General features: G+C 37.9%; 1 protein-coding gene across 1 annotated transcript in view; it reads left to right on the plus strand.

Annotated features, from left to right (window-relative positions):
• Positions 1-1,083, plus strand: part of Rp1 (RP1 axonemal microtubule associated) — a 148,565-nt gene extending 147,482 nt beyond the window's left edge. Inside the window, exon 22 of the mRNA XM_076836283.1 lies at positions 1,014-1,083. Coding sequence (XP_076692398.1) covers positions 1,014-1,083 — 70 coding nt within the window. The remainder of the gene's footprint in view (positions 1-1,013) is intronic.
• The last annotated feature ends 13,224 nt before the right edge of the window (positions 1,084-14,307 follow it).

The raw sequence follows: 14,307 nt of genomic DNA on the forward strand, positions 1-14,307 counted from the left end.
AGGGTTTTGTGGTATGATAATGTTGTTTATGTACTATTTAATAGCATGCAAAATACTTGCGCATGACTTTTAATTTATGCTTCACTATATTTTTACGAGACAAGTAATTTAGTCAACCAAAATAAGCTTTAGGAGGTTAGTATCACAGAGGGGCACAGTGGCACATGCCTGTGATCCTAGCTACTTGGGAGCTGAGGTGAGAGGATTATAATTTCAAGGCCATCCTGAGAAATTTATGGAGAACCTGCCTCAAAGTAAAATTAAAAAGTAAAAGGGATTGAGGATGTAGCTCAGTGGTAGAGTGCTTACCTACCATGCACAAGACCCTGGCTGGGTTCAATTCCCAGCATCTGGAAAAAAATTAACAAGGAAAAGATTAGAAAGCTGGTTTCTGAGTCCAATCTTGACTATTTCTGCAACAGGGCACTTCTAACACAGAAGTCTGGCTGACTTAGGTGGAAGTTACCAGTATGAGCTATTACCCTAAGTACATTTTCTGAGGTGGTGATATTTTCACCAGGTCTTAAGGTATTATGATTATTTTTGCAGACACTGAGGAAGAAATTTTAGAGGAAGTCATGTGAAATCAAGATAAAGACTTCCATAGAGGAAAGATTAAAACGTTGAAATTTATTTTTTCTCTGACAAGTTGCCCTCAAAGTCAATGGTCAGTTCATACTTTCTAGACTGGCCCCGGGACCAGGCTCAAGATCTTAAATCCATCCTGGTCCTGTACTGACTTGGTCCTCTGCATGCTCTGCTGCAGCCCCAATGGTTTACATGCTGGTGATTGTGGATGGTAAACCTGGACAGGTTATATTTTATTCTTCAAGCCACATTCATGATGTCATTCTTGGCACAATGATGAGTACGTAAAAACATTGGATAAAAAAGCTATTGTTGTAGCTACCTTCCACTGTGAACAATTAATGCAAAATCAAGCTTATTGTAAAAATCAACAAGATAAAACTTACTTTCTGTTTTCTTCTCTCCCCCCCCCCCTTTTTCTTCAGATGGCTTCCCTTCATGTCTCAGGGCATAATTCATTCAGAAATTGAACTTTATCTTCAAGGTGAGGATTAATCACACCATCAGTAGAAGAAAGTACAAGATGACTTTGTACATCTGGATATCATGGAAGATGATTTGCCAGATGCCCCCCAGCATATCCCCTTCTCTAGTTTACCTTTTGTGTAAGATTTATAGAATATTCCTTGCAGTGAAAATACATGTAAAAATATGTCTTGACAATATTATATGCCTTACTCTTTGTTAAAAATCAACTTAAGGATTTGCCACTGTTTAAAGAGTTAAACTCACACTTCCTATTTTTTCCCCCACTTATAATGTCATCAGACAGATCTATTATTAACTGCACTTCACTTTTATTTTTGCAGAAATGCAAATAAATCATCAACCTAAAATACAAGAGGAAGCAAATGGTAAATGTTGTTGTCACTTTTCATCTTTTAATCTATTTCTGTTTCCAGATTACCTGCCTTGCATATTTTTACGGTGCATTCTTATTGAATTTAAACTATAGATTAAAAAATACTTTAAATGAATGAAAGAATAAGCATTAGATCATAATTTGATTTATACAAAGGAACTAACGTGAGCAACATTAGCTCTAAATGTGTTTTTGCTTGATGTGTCCCTTCAATAATTTAAATATATAGGGAAAAATAATCATTTTCTAAATGATTAATTTCTATTAATTGTAGTTTTTTTATTCGTTTGCATATTGCTTACTAAGTTTTCTCTTATACATCTTTTGTCATTAGCTTTTTTCTATTAGATCATCTTCCAATTGACCTGCAGTTGTGTTATTAATATGTTTACATTCTAAAGTTGATCTAAATGAGATGGATGAATACAGATTACTAACATGCATATCAGGTTAATAAACCTTTATGTTTTTAAAAATATGTGTACTTTGTTCAGTAATTTGAAATTAAGCAGGAGTCAGTGTAAGTATTATTATCTTCTTAAACTCTCATTGATTAGGATAGTAATGGAGATAAACAGTTCATGTCCACTGTGACAACCAGCTTAAGCTAACATTTATATTTATTTATATTGGAAAATGTATTTCAGCTTCCATTTCACTTTGTTGTTTATTTGACAAGGAAAAGTTTGTATATGACTGTTAGAATAATTTTGCTAATGTTCCAGAATCTCTCAGTAATTTTAAGGGGCCTCTAATGGCATTCTAAGTAGAAATGATTATCCATTACTTCCAGAACTTGGTGGGCATATGTGAGTAACAAATAATAATAATTTTAAATTAAAGATTATAATTAAGGCTGGAAATGTCCAAAGTCCTTCATCAGTAGTCAACGTCTGTGATACTGATCATGATGAAGTTGAATTATACCAGAGAGGTGTTTACCTAGAAGTTGGTTAGATCAACTTCATCAAGTGTAATTTTGATTAAAATAAAATACTATTACATGTTTTCTTGTAATTATTTCTGTTGTCTTAGTTTATTTTTATGACCTCCTTAAAATTTCCATTTCTTGTAGTACAAAAGGGGACAAGTCACAGGCCTTAGTTCATGAGACACTAGCATTGTGAATGGATTTCTTAGTTCACTTTTAAATTCTGAAGATTGTTTTATTTAATATTTCTTGGGATGTGATTCTTGAAGTACATTAGTGGTCTCACATTTAGGTGAAGCAGCTAATTTGTGGTGTGGATAGAAACCGGGAGGTCAGGTGCTGCAATCTGTTGGAACAGGGTTACATGGTGCTTAACAGTGTTGAAAAGCAAATATAAGTTGTAGATTTTGAAAGTATATGAAAAATGTTCATGTCATCCATGCCTTTCTAGACAGTGGCAGTGGGGACAAAGCAGAGCAAAAGGCTATTTCAGTTTAAGAGTGGAGGGAACAAAGAAGGAATCAACTGAATTCATGGTAACCTCTTGTTGACGTGATAAACACTAAATACAATTATGCATCCTATTTCATTAAATCCTACTCATAACCCTAAATATTTATAATTCATATAGATAAAATACTCATTCTTCATAGTAAGACTGACCAAGTTACTGAGTTAGACCGAGCTTAATTGTAAGATTTTTATTTTATTTCATATTTTTGGTATGGGGATTGAACCCAGGAGTGCTTAACCACTGAGCCACATCCCCTGTCAGTATGTGTGTGTGTGTGTGTGTGTGTGTGTGTGTGTGTATTTAGAGACAGGGTGGCACTAAGTTTCTTAAGGACTTGCTAAGTTGCTGATTCTGGCTTTGAACTCTTGATCCTCTGCCCCAGCCCATCCAGCCACTGGGATTACAGGCATGTGCCAATGTGAGGTGGTATTTTAATATGTATCGCTGGATTGAATTTCCTGTTAGCAATACCTTCTGCATTTTGCAATTACATCTTGTTACTATGCTAAACCCTCTCATTAATTCTAATAAATTTATATTCTATAATAAACACATGCTAATTCTAATAAATTTTCTCATGATACTTTTTGACTTGTCTGTCAAGGCAGCCATCTTATATATTCATAATGACATCTTTTCTGGCTCTAATCTGCTGCATAGGTCCCTGGTACAATGGGAAATAGAAGCAGTAATGGCGATGTTAATACTGAATATATCCAGTAATTGCTATGTATTCTAAGTGTTTTAGCTAAATCTGAGTAGCTTAAGTGTTTGTCTAAATCAATTAATTTATTTAATCTTCATAAAAGGCCCCAGATGTTTTTTTCTGGGGTGGGGGTTCAAATTCTTTTTTTTGTCCCCTAAAGTCACATAGGTGGCATACAGCAGACTTAGAATTTGAATGCAAGTAGTTTGTAGTTAGTCTCCAGAGTTTAGATTATTTTTGCTTTAAAGGAACTGCTTTTAACTGCTCCCAGCCATTAGCAATATTTGTGTGTGAGCATGTATCTTCCATGTCTTTGGATTAATTTTGTTGTGTTATTTTTCTAGCAACCTCATTAAGCTAGATTTTAGTTCTTTAGCTTTCAGCTTTGTTCTGGGCCCAGGTGAAAGGATGTTTTTAATTGTCAGGGGGAGAGTATTATTTTCATTTTTGTTTTCCTATTTGATTTTCTTTTCTTTTTTAACTTCAGAACATTTGTGGAGACAGATTGGGTTTTGCTAAGCTTCCTTTGTTGCAGTGTACTTGGAGGCCAATCTTTGGCTAAGGTTAATGTCCCTTGTGGCTTACATTACAAATTCAAGTTCAGGGCCCACTCTTGTGTGGGCCAGGGTTCTCCTGTTCTGACTTGAAGCTTTGGCCTCACAATTGCAATACTCAGCCTTCTTGTTTGCTGAATGCTAATGACTCAGTTTCTGTTAACAGTTCTTTTTATTGTTGTTGTTATTATTGTGATTATTTGCCACTGGGGGAACCCCTTAACTATCTTCGGAATGCAAGTTTGATGTTTCTTGTAATTTCTCCAAAATCTAGTTGTGTTATATGGAGGGGGCTTTAAAAAGTGCCATGCCAGGAAACTGGCTCAGAAATGTAAGAACCCTGTCCAAAGTTTAGCAGTTTGTAAGTAAAAGAACTGTATTAGAAATCAGCCCTTAACCATAGTACAAAACTGCTTCCTACCTACTCTCAAGGATTTCTGAATTGAGGGAATTTAAATTTCTTAGAGCATTTACCCATTTATTTACAGGCAGTGATAACTTTTTGTAGCGTGATTATTAGCAATTTGGTAGATTATCTGTGGTGAAGTTTATTAAAATATTTTCTCCTCTTGATTCTATTTGCCTAACCATGTTCAGCTAGCCTCACTACCCAAATAGTGTCTGCTCAAGGAAACAAAATTAAATTTAATGAGTAGTAGCAGCCAAACATAATTAAGAACATAAAATATCCTAAACCACCATCATGCATTTCAAATCAAAGATAGATGGCTTTGAATTGCCCCTGCTCTGAATCATTTAGGGCACATTTTTTTTTTCTGTAGTGAACAGGATAATGATCAGGTTGCCCTACCTCCTACATTGGAGACTTCTACCTGTTGGGTCAGTCTCATTTCTTGCAAAGAAAGATATCCTGCGGGTTCCCAAGAGCCTGGGAGGGCCTGAGAGGTCAGTGTCTCAGATGTATGATGTTAAGACACCAAAGCAACCATCTCCAGACTGTCCTATCCATCCCCAAATGCAGAACCTGAAACTGGGTTAACAAATTCAAATGCAGCTAAATGGGAAAGGAGAAGCTGATGTGTATGAAAGAGTTTGGAATCAAAAGGGGAGAAAAGGAACCCAGAAGCATTCTTCCCAGCAGAGGCCAGATGTTTGCTGTGTCTTGTGTTTGGTGTTTAGACCCTTTGGCATGTGTATGCCTGGAAGAGATAACTGAACAACCAGGAAGATAATGTGGTGCTGCCTAAGCCACAGTGTAGCTTTGGTTTCACTTTCTCCTGTCATTAAATAGCTCGTGTTTGAGTTTTCATTGATGCTACGTTGACTCTAGAATATTGGTTCACACCTTACCCTGTCTGAGAATATCTACAATTCAACACAGCAGTGGAATGGAATAGAGTTGACACTGAAACAGTCCTTCTAGATTCTCAGCATCTTTAGAACATCCACAGCCAAGAAGAAGCATTGCCACAAGCAACCCATTCCTCAACAAATTTACATTTACAGATAACTCACTAAGAACATGGTATGGTTTTGAGTGCAATACAATTATTCCACCAAACTGAATCGGAGGCAAAATTTCTCACTTTGGGACTGTTGGCATTTTAGCCAGATAACTCTTTGTTGTGAGGGAACTCTTATAAACCTCACAAACAACACAGGATGGTGAGCAGCAGACCTAGCTTGTACCCACTAGATGCCAAGTCCATATACACCCAGTGGTGGACACAAAGACAATGTTTTCAGATATCACCAAATATCCCCAAGGGACAAAATTGCCCTTAATTGATAAGCACTGGCCTAGAGGGATGGTTCTCTGGGTAAAGCATGCTGAGGAGTGTTGAGGTGGGGCAAATCTGAGAAGGTAGATAATAGCAGATCATGTTTGCTAAAAATGTCTGTCATAGCAACATCATCTTCTGTCCCATGTGCTCTTCCAGAAACTTGCCAATCCCGTATCAAAAGACAGAATCAACCAGGGCAGACACGTGAGCCTGTCTTGACTACGAGTGTGTAGCAGAAGTGATCCGATGTGATATTTCTGCCATTCACTGTTGGGTCATAAAGTATGATCCTATGTCTGCCTGCCTTGCTCTCTGGAGATGTTGGTCTTGAAAACCCAGTCACCATATTCTGAAGAAGCACAGATCACATGGAAAGATTGGCATGGAGATTCATAAAGGCCATTGTCCTGAGCCCTGGGTGACCTTTTGGCCAGAAGCCAGCACCAATATGCCAGTAACATAAGAACCACCTTGGAAACAGATCTTTTTGTTCCCAGTCAAATTGCCACTGTGGAGCAGAGATTAGCCTTTGTGACCAAGCCTAGCCCAAACTGTAGATTCATTGGCAAAAGAGATTATTGTTTTAAGTCATTGGATCTTAGGATGCTTTGTTATGCAGCAATAGAAAACTCTAGCAGCAGAACTCTGAGTTCATGTAGACGTGAATACATAGCTCAAGACTTGGATTATAAATACGTGGAGGATCATGAGTAGCTACCCTAATGACAAGAACACTGTAATGTGTTTCTGAAAGTTATAGCTAAGGAGGTTGGGGCACAAAGTATTTAAGAATTGTTAGTAAATATTCAAAGAAAGGCAAGTCAAGGTTTCTATAGGAGTCAAGAGAAGACTAGGGGGTGGCTGGGGTTATGGCTCAGAGGTAGAGTGCTCGCCTTGCAAGTGCAAGGCCCTGGGTTCGATCCTCAGCACCACATATAAATAAATAAAGTTAAAAAAAAAGAAAAGTTGATGTTGAAAAAGGGAAAGGAGATGGACAGTGGTAGCAGCAAATATCAAGGGAATATGGGGTAAGGACAAGGTAGAACTGCAATTGCTGAGAACTGGAATCTGGGGCACTCAGCAGAAATTTGGTATTTAACTACCAGGATCAAGATTTGAAGTGTAACGGAGGGGACTAGACACAGGTAGGGTGTAAGTGGTAAATCACACAGGAGCCTAGCCACTACCTTAGGAGTGTAACAGGCTCCAATGTGCAGGGAGACCACTGGATGTCCTGGCTAACATGCAGATGCTGAATCCTTGCTGTACCACCTACTTCCTGCATAGCTTGGGGAAGACGCTGGATTTCCCTGTTCTTCCATTTCTTTCCTATGAAATATAGCCAATACAAAAAACTGTCTCTGAGGGTTGCTGTGAGGAATAGGTAAAATAATATCCAGAAAGTATCTTGAATAGTGTCTGCTAGGTCTTAGGTACCCAATTAGTGTTAGTTGTTAAAGTTTATTTTTCAACATATCCCAATCTTGAACACTCTGGCTGTCTGGATGAAGTCCCTCTATATCATCATTTAAAATTTTTAAAATTTTTGCAGTACTGAGGAACAAACCTGGTGGTGCTCTATAACTGACGTACATTCCCCATCTCTTTATTTATTTATTTTTTTAAATTAATTTTTATTGTTGGTTGTTCAAAACATTACATAGTACTTAATATATCATATTTCACACTTTGATTCAACCCATCTCTTTAAATATATATATATATATTTAAAATTTTCAGACAGAGACTCGCTAAGTTTCTGAGGCTAGTATCAAAATTGTGATCCTCCTGTCTTAGCCTTCCCAGTTGATGGGGTTACAGAAATATGTCACCAACCTCCCCCAGTTGCTATAGCCCTTCTATGCATGCATTTGGATTGGAATGGGCATATACCGTACCCACTGGCTCTCTCTACCACTCTTTTTTGGTCCTTTCCTTCAACCCTGCAAAGTGAGGTATCATTGACGCCATCAGATATGAATAAATGATAAACCAAATCACAGAATGATAAGAGATTCCCCCTAAACTAATACTGAGATAAAATATGCAATAGATTCCTTTATGATAAGGTTTTATAGTTACTTTCTGAATTTACAGTAGAGAAAATTGAACACTGTTTGGACACCATTTTATTCTAGGAAGCGTAACTATTTCTAATTCTGTGTCACATTTATCCCAGCTCCTGTGCTCGTCAGCACATAATTTCTCTATTGCTTTACATGTACAATAGGATTAATAATATTTGTGTTTTGAAAGAATGAAAATATTTGTAAAGTACTTAATTTTTTTTTTTTTTTAAATCTCATGATCCTCTTAGAAGGTTGTATTTTGAAGGGCTTGTGAGTTTAGGTACATAGATTTATTTAGAGATAAAATTATTGAAAATTAGAATACAGTAATAACCTGTCTTATTTGTAGTATTTTGCTAAATCTCTTTGGAATATATTTACATGCCCTTCAAAATGGGGTGATACAAGGCCAATATTGTTTCCATTATCTTTGTGCTAATAATAAGACCAATCATGAGGCAAGTAACAACGTCCTTGTCCTTTGTTATGACACATGACACATCCTCTGAAGAGCTTGTACTTTGTTAATTGAGAAATAGTTATACATTGTGCTGAGACAGTCTTAATGATACCTTGAATACCCTTCTTCAAGCCAACAGTCTTTGCTTTTCAAAATACTCCTTAATAGATGCCACAATGTTTTATAAGTCATTTATTTACTTGCTATGTGCTTATTATATGAGGCACTGGAGACACAGAGACACTAAGGGCAGACCCTGTCCTTGGAGGGGCTTGCAATCCAAGTGGGTCGAGAGGGTTGGGTAGAGAGGGGTGGGAGGGTCCCCTTCTGTGGAGACAGTTATTTGCACAGCTTAAGATTGAAGTGTACGACTCAAACGAGAGTCGTGAAGCAGACAGTGGTTGGTTCCGGTTACAGAAGGGGGGATGTTTGGACGTGCTGCTTAGAGCAGGTGACCTTTGAGCTGAGCCTGCAGACATAAGGAGTTCACCAGATGGGAAGGGAGGAAAGAGAATGGCGAGAGAGGACATCATGATGGAGGGATTTTTGGCAAAGTCCTGAAGATAGAAAGGATTCCTTCAGAAGGGTTGCAAGATGTCACAAGGTAGTTACAGCATGAGAAGGAGGCTCCCAAAGGGCCAGAGGCTGCTTTGTGCTGGATATTTGGGAAGAAGGCATCAGTACTACAAAAAGAGCTAGGAAAAAATCTTTTGCTAGGTGTGCTCATCGATAAGTAATGGGAATGTCTCTAAGTAATGTCCATCTAACAATGGAGAAAGTTTTAATATGCTGATCTCTCTCATGGAGCAAAGAGAGTGGTTGGTTTACTACCTAGAGTTGGGCGGACCCTCAAAGGACTTCTTGGGGTGGATCAATGTCCAAACTTGTGGCTCCCCCCCACAAGTTGCCCACAGTTCTCCATCCTTCCCCACCACAACACTGAACCTCTCCATCAGGTCAGCCTGAGAAGACATTTTCTACACACTGATATTGTTCTTCTTAGGCTGTGTCGATCACCTCTGATTGTAATCAGGGAGTTGGAGGTTGCGGTCTGCAGGGGCCCACTGGATTTTCTCACCTTCCCTGAAACTTCCTGGGTCCCGTTCTGTTAGGGTAAGCATCATGAAACCATGCTTGATGTCCGAGGAGCCACCAGGCAAAGCATGGCTAGCCCGTAGTTTCTACTATGTGTTGCGGTGACTTAGGGCAGACAGCTGCCAGCAGCTTCCTCCCACGTCAGTGTTCCATACTAGCAACTACATGGTAAGAGCTTAATTGACATTCATCCTCTCTGCACTTCTCTGAGTATTCAGTGGGTAGTTGCCAAGTAACTGAAAATGTGTCTAGACGCAGATGTTTCTAAATTCAACAGCAGGGTTAATTTTCTGATCTGCAAAGTCAAACACATGTAACCCCTGTAGCAGAATGCACAGAGTAAGGTAAAGATAACATGTTAAGACCTCAGGAAGGGCTAGCTATACTTCATTAGCTAGAGGGACTTTGTTCACCAAAATAACTTCCAATCAAAATCAACATCCAATTAATTAAAAAAAAAACACACTGTGGGGCTGGGGATGTGGCTCAAGCGGTAGCACGCTCGCCTGACATGCGTGCGGCCCGGGTTCGATCCTCAGCACCACATACAGACAAAGATGTTGTGTCCGCCAAAAACTAAAAAATAAATATTAAAATTTTCTCTCTTTCTCCCTCTCTCTCACTCTCTCTTTAAAAAAACAAAACAAAACAAAACACTGTGAAGGAAATGGTTAACAACAGTCCTCTGACCTAATTTTTTTCTTTTACCCTGGACACACACAAAAAAGTGCCTCAATCAGATCCCTTTGCTTATGTGCTAATAACCAAACCTTCTGATAAAAGCATGGTATTTTTAAGGAAAAAAGGGAATGGAGAGTACTTCTATGTGAAATGCTCTCAGCAACTCTTCCAGTTTTCTATTGCTGTGCGAGAAATCACCACAAAGCTTTAGAAGCTTAAAACAATGCTTTGCTATTTTCTGTCATCTTTCAGTGGGTTGCTGTGGCTCCTGGGTGGTTTGCTCTTGGAACCTCCCCTGTGATCTTAGTGCTACAGTTGCAGACATCTGAGAATGTGGCTGGATCTCTGAGACGGATTGCCCACGATGCCAGTTGATGAGACTGAAGTTATGAACTTACATGGGATCTCTCCACATGTTAGCTTTGAGTTTTGCAGCTTGACTTAGGGGTCTGTCTCCAGAGAAAGTACTCTAACAGACCCAGGCAGATTAACCTCCCAGAATGTCCTTCTGCTGCATTGTATGAGCCAAAGGCAGCCCAAATTCAACAAGAGGAGAAATAACCCCTACCTTTGACACTAAAATGGTCACTTTTCAAAAAAGCAAATGGGTTGGCAGATATCATGAGGACTTAATTTTTCTTCCACTGAGGAGTATGTCTGATCTATGTTGCCTATTGTAAATTAACCTGGTCTTTATGAATTGATGGGGCATGACTGGACACTGTTACATGAGCTGGGAAATCAGTGGCATTTAATAGCTCTGTATCCATTCTTATCCATTTACCTTACAAGGTAAATTTGAACCAGCAATTTTTTTTTTTTTTTTTTGTGTGTGTGTGATATGTCATGTGTTTCTCTTTATTATCGTTACTTATTTTTCCTTGATGTGACTATGTTTGATTGTGATAAAATATACAAAACATAAAATTTACCATCTTAACCACTTTTAAGTGTTCAACTCAGTAGAATAAGTGTGTTTATGTTGTTGCAGCATCGGTTTTCATGTAGGCTAGAGAGAACAATTCTGAGGCATACTGGTGGTCCAGGGAGAAATCATTAAACTTTTATGATCAAGAGCCAGATAATAAACCCATTAGGTTTTGTAGGCCACTTGATCTTTGTTGCAATTTCTCAATGTTATTTTGTGTGTGTGTGTGTGTGTGTGAATTTTATTTTATCTTCTATGTACATATGTGAATATACCAGAGTGAATTTCCCCATTGTATATATCCACAGTCAATAATTTAAAAAAAATTAAAAGCTACAAGTAGCAGAAAGTTCAGTAGAGGTAAGAGAAGAGCAAAGTATTTGGGACTGAATTAGAGCAAATTATATTCCATGCTTTATAATTATGTCAAAATGCATCCTAATGTTATGTATAGCTAAAAAGAATCCACTGTGTTGTGGTGGTAGGAGAGGACCCATAGACAACATGTGAACAAATGAGCCTGACTTTGTTCTGATGAAACTTGAATTACAAAAATAGGTAGCAGGCAAGATTTGATCCAAGGGCCATACTTTGCCAACCTCTGTTCTATGATATGTCCAAAGGAAGAATGCTTGCCCTGTATCTTGCTATTGAATCATTAGCAAACTTGGTGTCAGGTAAGATCTATAAACTGTTTTAAATCAATTCAATTGTGGTCTTCACTTAGAGAGTCTCTTAAATATCCAACACCATGCTTGTGCACAATATGGGCACTTAATATCTATAAATCAGTTGGTCTGCAAATATTAATTGAATTCCAGTGGTGGACATGGAAGAATATAGGATTGAAACTGAAGTTGAGGATTTTCTCATTCAATGACACCTGAACTGATTGATTGCACTTAGCTACATACTAATGGAAATGGCAGGGCACATACTTTTCATTGTAAAAGTGGAAGTTCCTATTCAACTTAACTTCATTATTGAGAAGAAATCTAAATTTATTATGGGCTATTTGGAGATCAGACAATATACATCTAGACTACTTTTAAAGTATTTTTAACACAAAAAGAAAATAAGTCTCCTAGAATGTAGTATCAAAATAAATAAATAAATAAATAAATAAATAAATAAAAAAAAATCCCCTTTTCTACAGCAGGATTTCTACAAATGGAAGCCATGGTATTAGGTTAAGTTTGAAGGCCAATGAGAAGGAAATGAAGTGGGACAGTCTAAGTAGATTGTCAGGAATGGCTCATTGTATAACCAACAACTGTTTTTTTAAATCCTTTGAGAACACTGGTAAATGTAAGGTAAATATTAAGACTTCATTTCCATGGAATTTCCATTCTTCCTTTGAGAGCTTTAATAGAAGTTGTTTTCTAAAGAGGTGAACAGATGACAATATTTTTAAATATGTGTAGTTGGGGTAACTAGCAGCTATAAGGAAAGAAAAATAAAAGTTTGTATAGGCAAAATATCTGAACTCTTTTTTTTGGTGAAGGAAATTTTAGGAAATTACAAAAAATACTTGAAATTTGACACACATATATATATATAAGCAAAACAAAATCTGTAAACATATTTTTAGCCCTATTATAAATAAAGTGTTTCACAGGACAGTGGAACTTCTAATTTAAATACAGACTCAGAATGTTTCTTTGTTATTTTCTACAAATGTTCCCATTTCGTATTTCAGATAGTGAGACATTCTTAGAGAGGTTAAGTGATCAGATTTTAAGAAGTATGTGGTAGAAATGATGGAAAAGACTTATTTATTTTTCCTAGGGGCAGAAAAGAAAACTATGCCCAGGGAAACTTGAAAATCAACAAAAATAACTGCAGAAAATGTTTTTATTAGCTATTCTACCATTGAAGCTTATGTCATGGTGACATGCTAATTCCAGAAAGGAGGGACACAGAAGTATTACATGAACTGCTGGCTTCTTGCTATTTGTCTCTATTTTAGAGCAAGAACCCAAGCCTACATTATAGTCTCAAAGCTGTTGGTCTAGCCATAACAGCATGAATTCAAAATCCCAGGGCAGGCTCAGATGGCAGGATAAGGAGACAAAACTGAAGCAGGAAAGAAGACTTAGCTACATGATGAAAAGGAAAGAGGTTCTGTAACTTCTTGAATTATGCATCAAAGCACAGATGTGAAGATTTTTGGTGTGAATGAGGATCAATACAGGGTTCTCAATGGGAGCATAGTTTGAAATGTGCATGATTTCTGTTTTCCCCAAGTCCAAGTTCCTCAACACAAACTGACTACAGAGGAGAAGCAGCAGAGCTCACCTCTTCGGGTTCTGCTGTTCCTTTGGTATTTTGGTACTGAGTCTTAAGTGCCATCTTTACTGTTAAATGTAGCATTATGTAAAAATTGACTGAATGCAAGTTTTATCAAATGGGTTAGAAATCTTCATAGGGTGTGTATGGATATATCTGGGCAGGGAAATGGAGTAGAATCGATGTATTAAAAGGAAAGATAAACATCTTAGTGGAGGAATTACGGAGAACTCGGGAGTCCAGAATGGTGGTGGGTTTTAACTACATTTTGGAAATGTAAAAATCCCACCCAGGGCAGTATGTACTTATGGAGCTTTTGAAAATGACAATAAAGATGTCTTCAAATTGCTCTGCACTCCAGGGGTGGCCTGCGCTGTGCAGAGATGCATGTCCTACACCGAGTTCTGGCAGGCAGAACCGCAGCCTTGTTATGCTTGACTGTATGGCGTGGACCCAGGGCCAGAGGGGTTTCCTGCTGGGGGCTTGTTGCTAGAGTTTCCCCAAGAAGTATACGCAAAAGGCTAAAATGAAATACAATCTCAATTTGTCTTTCCAACTAAAGCAATCATAGATCTTTCACAAAGATGTTTTCTGTCATGCTCTGCTTGTCCCAGCCTTTCTGTGCTCCTGGCTTCACTGCGGCAGGAAGCTCAATTAACTATTCTGCTTACGTGATGCACTGTTTTTTTTTTTTTTTTTCTCCCAATCCATTTTCTCTTCATCCTCCTCCCCACGCACCCTGCTACTTTTGCTACACACCATTATGTTGTACAGAAATTTCCCCGTTGCTCATTGGTCCATTCCGGCTCTCAGGGGACTCCAGCAATTTTTCATGAACAACAACAACAACAACAAACATAACAATAACCAAAAAATCCTTAGCTC

The sequence above is a fragment of the Callospermophilus lateralis genome, chromosome 16 (assembly GCF_048772815.1).
Source record: "Callospermophilus lateralis isolate mCalLat2 chromosome 16, mCalLat2.hap1, whole genome shotgun sequence".
Taxonomy (NCBI): Eukaryota; Metazoa; Chordata; class Mammalia; order Rodentia; family Sciuridae; genus Callospermophilus; species Callospermophilus lateralis.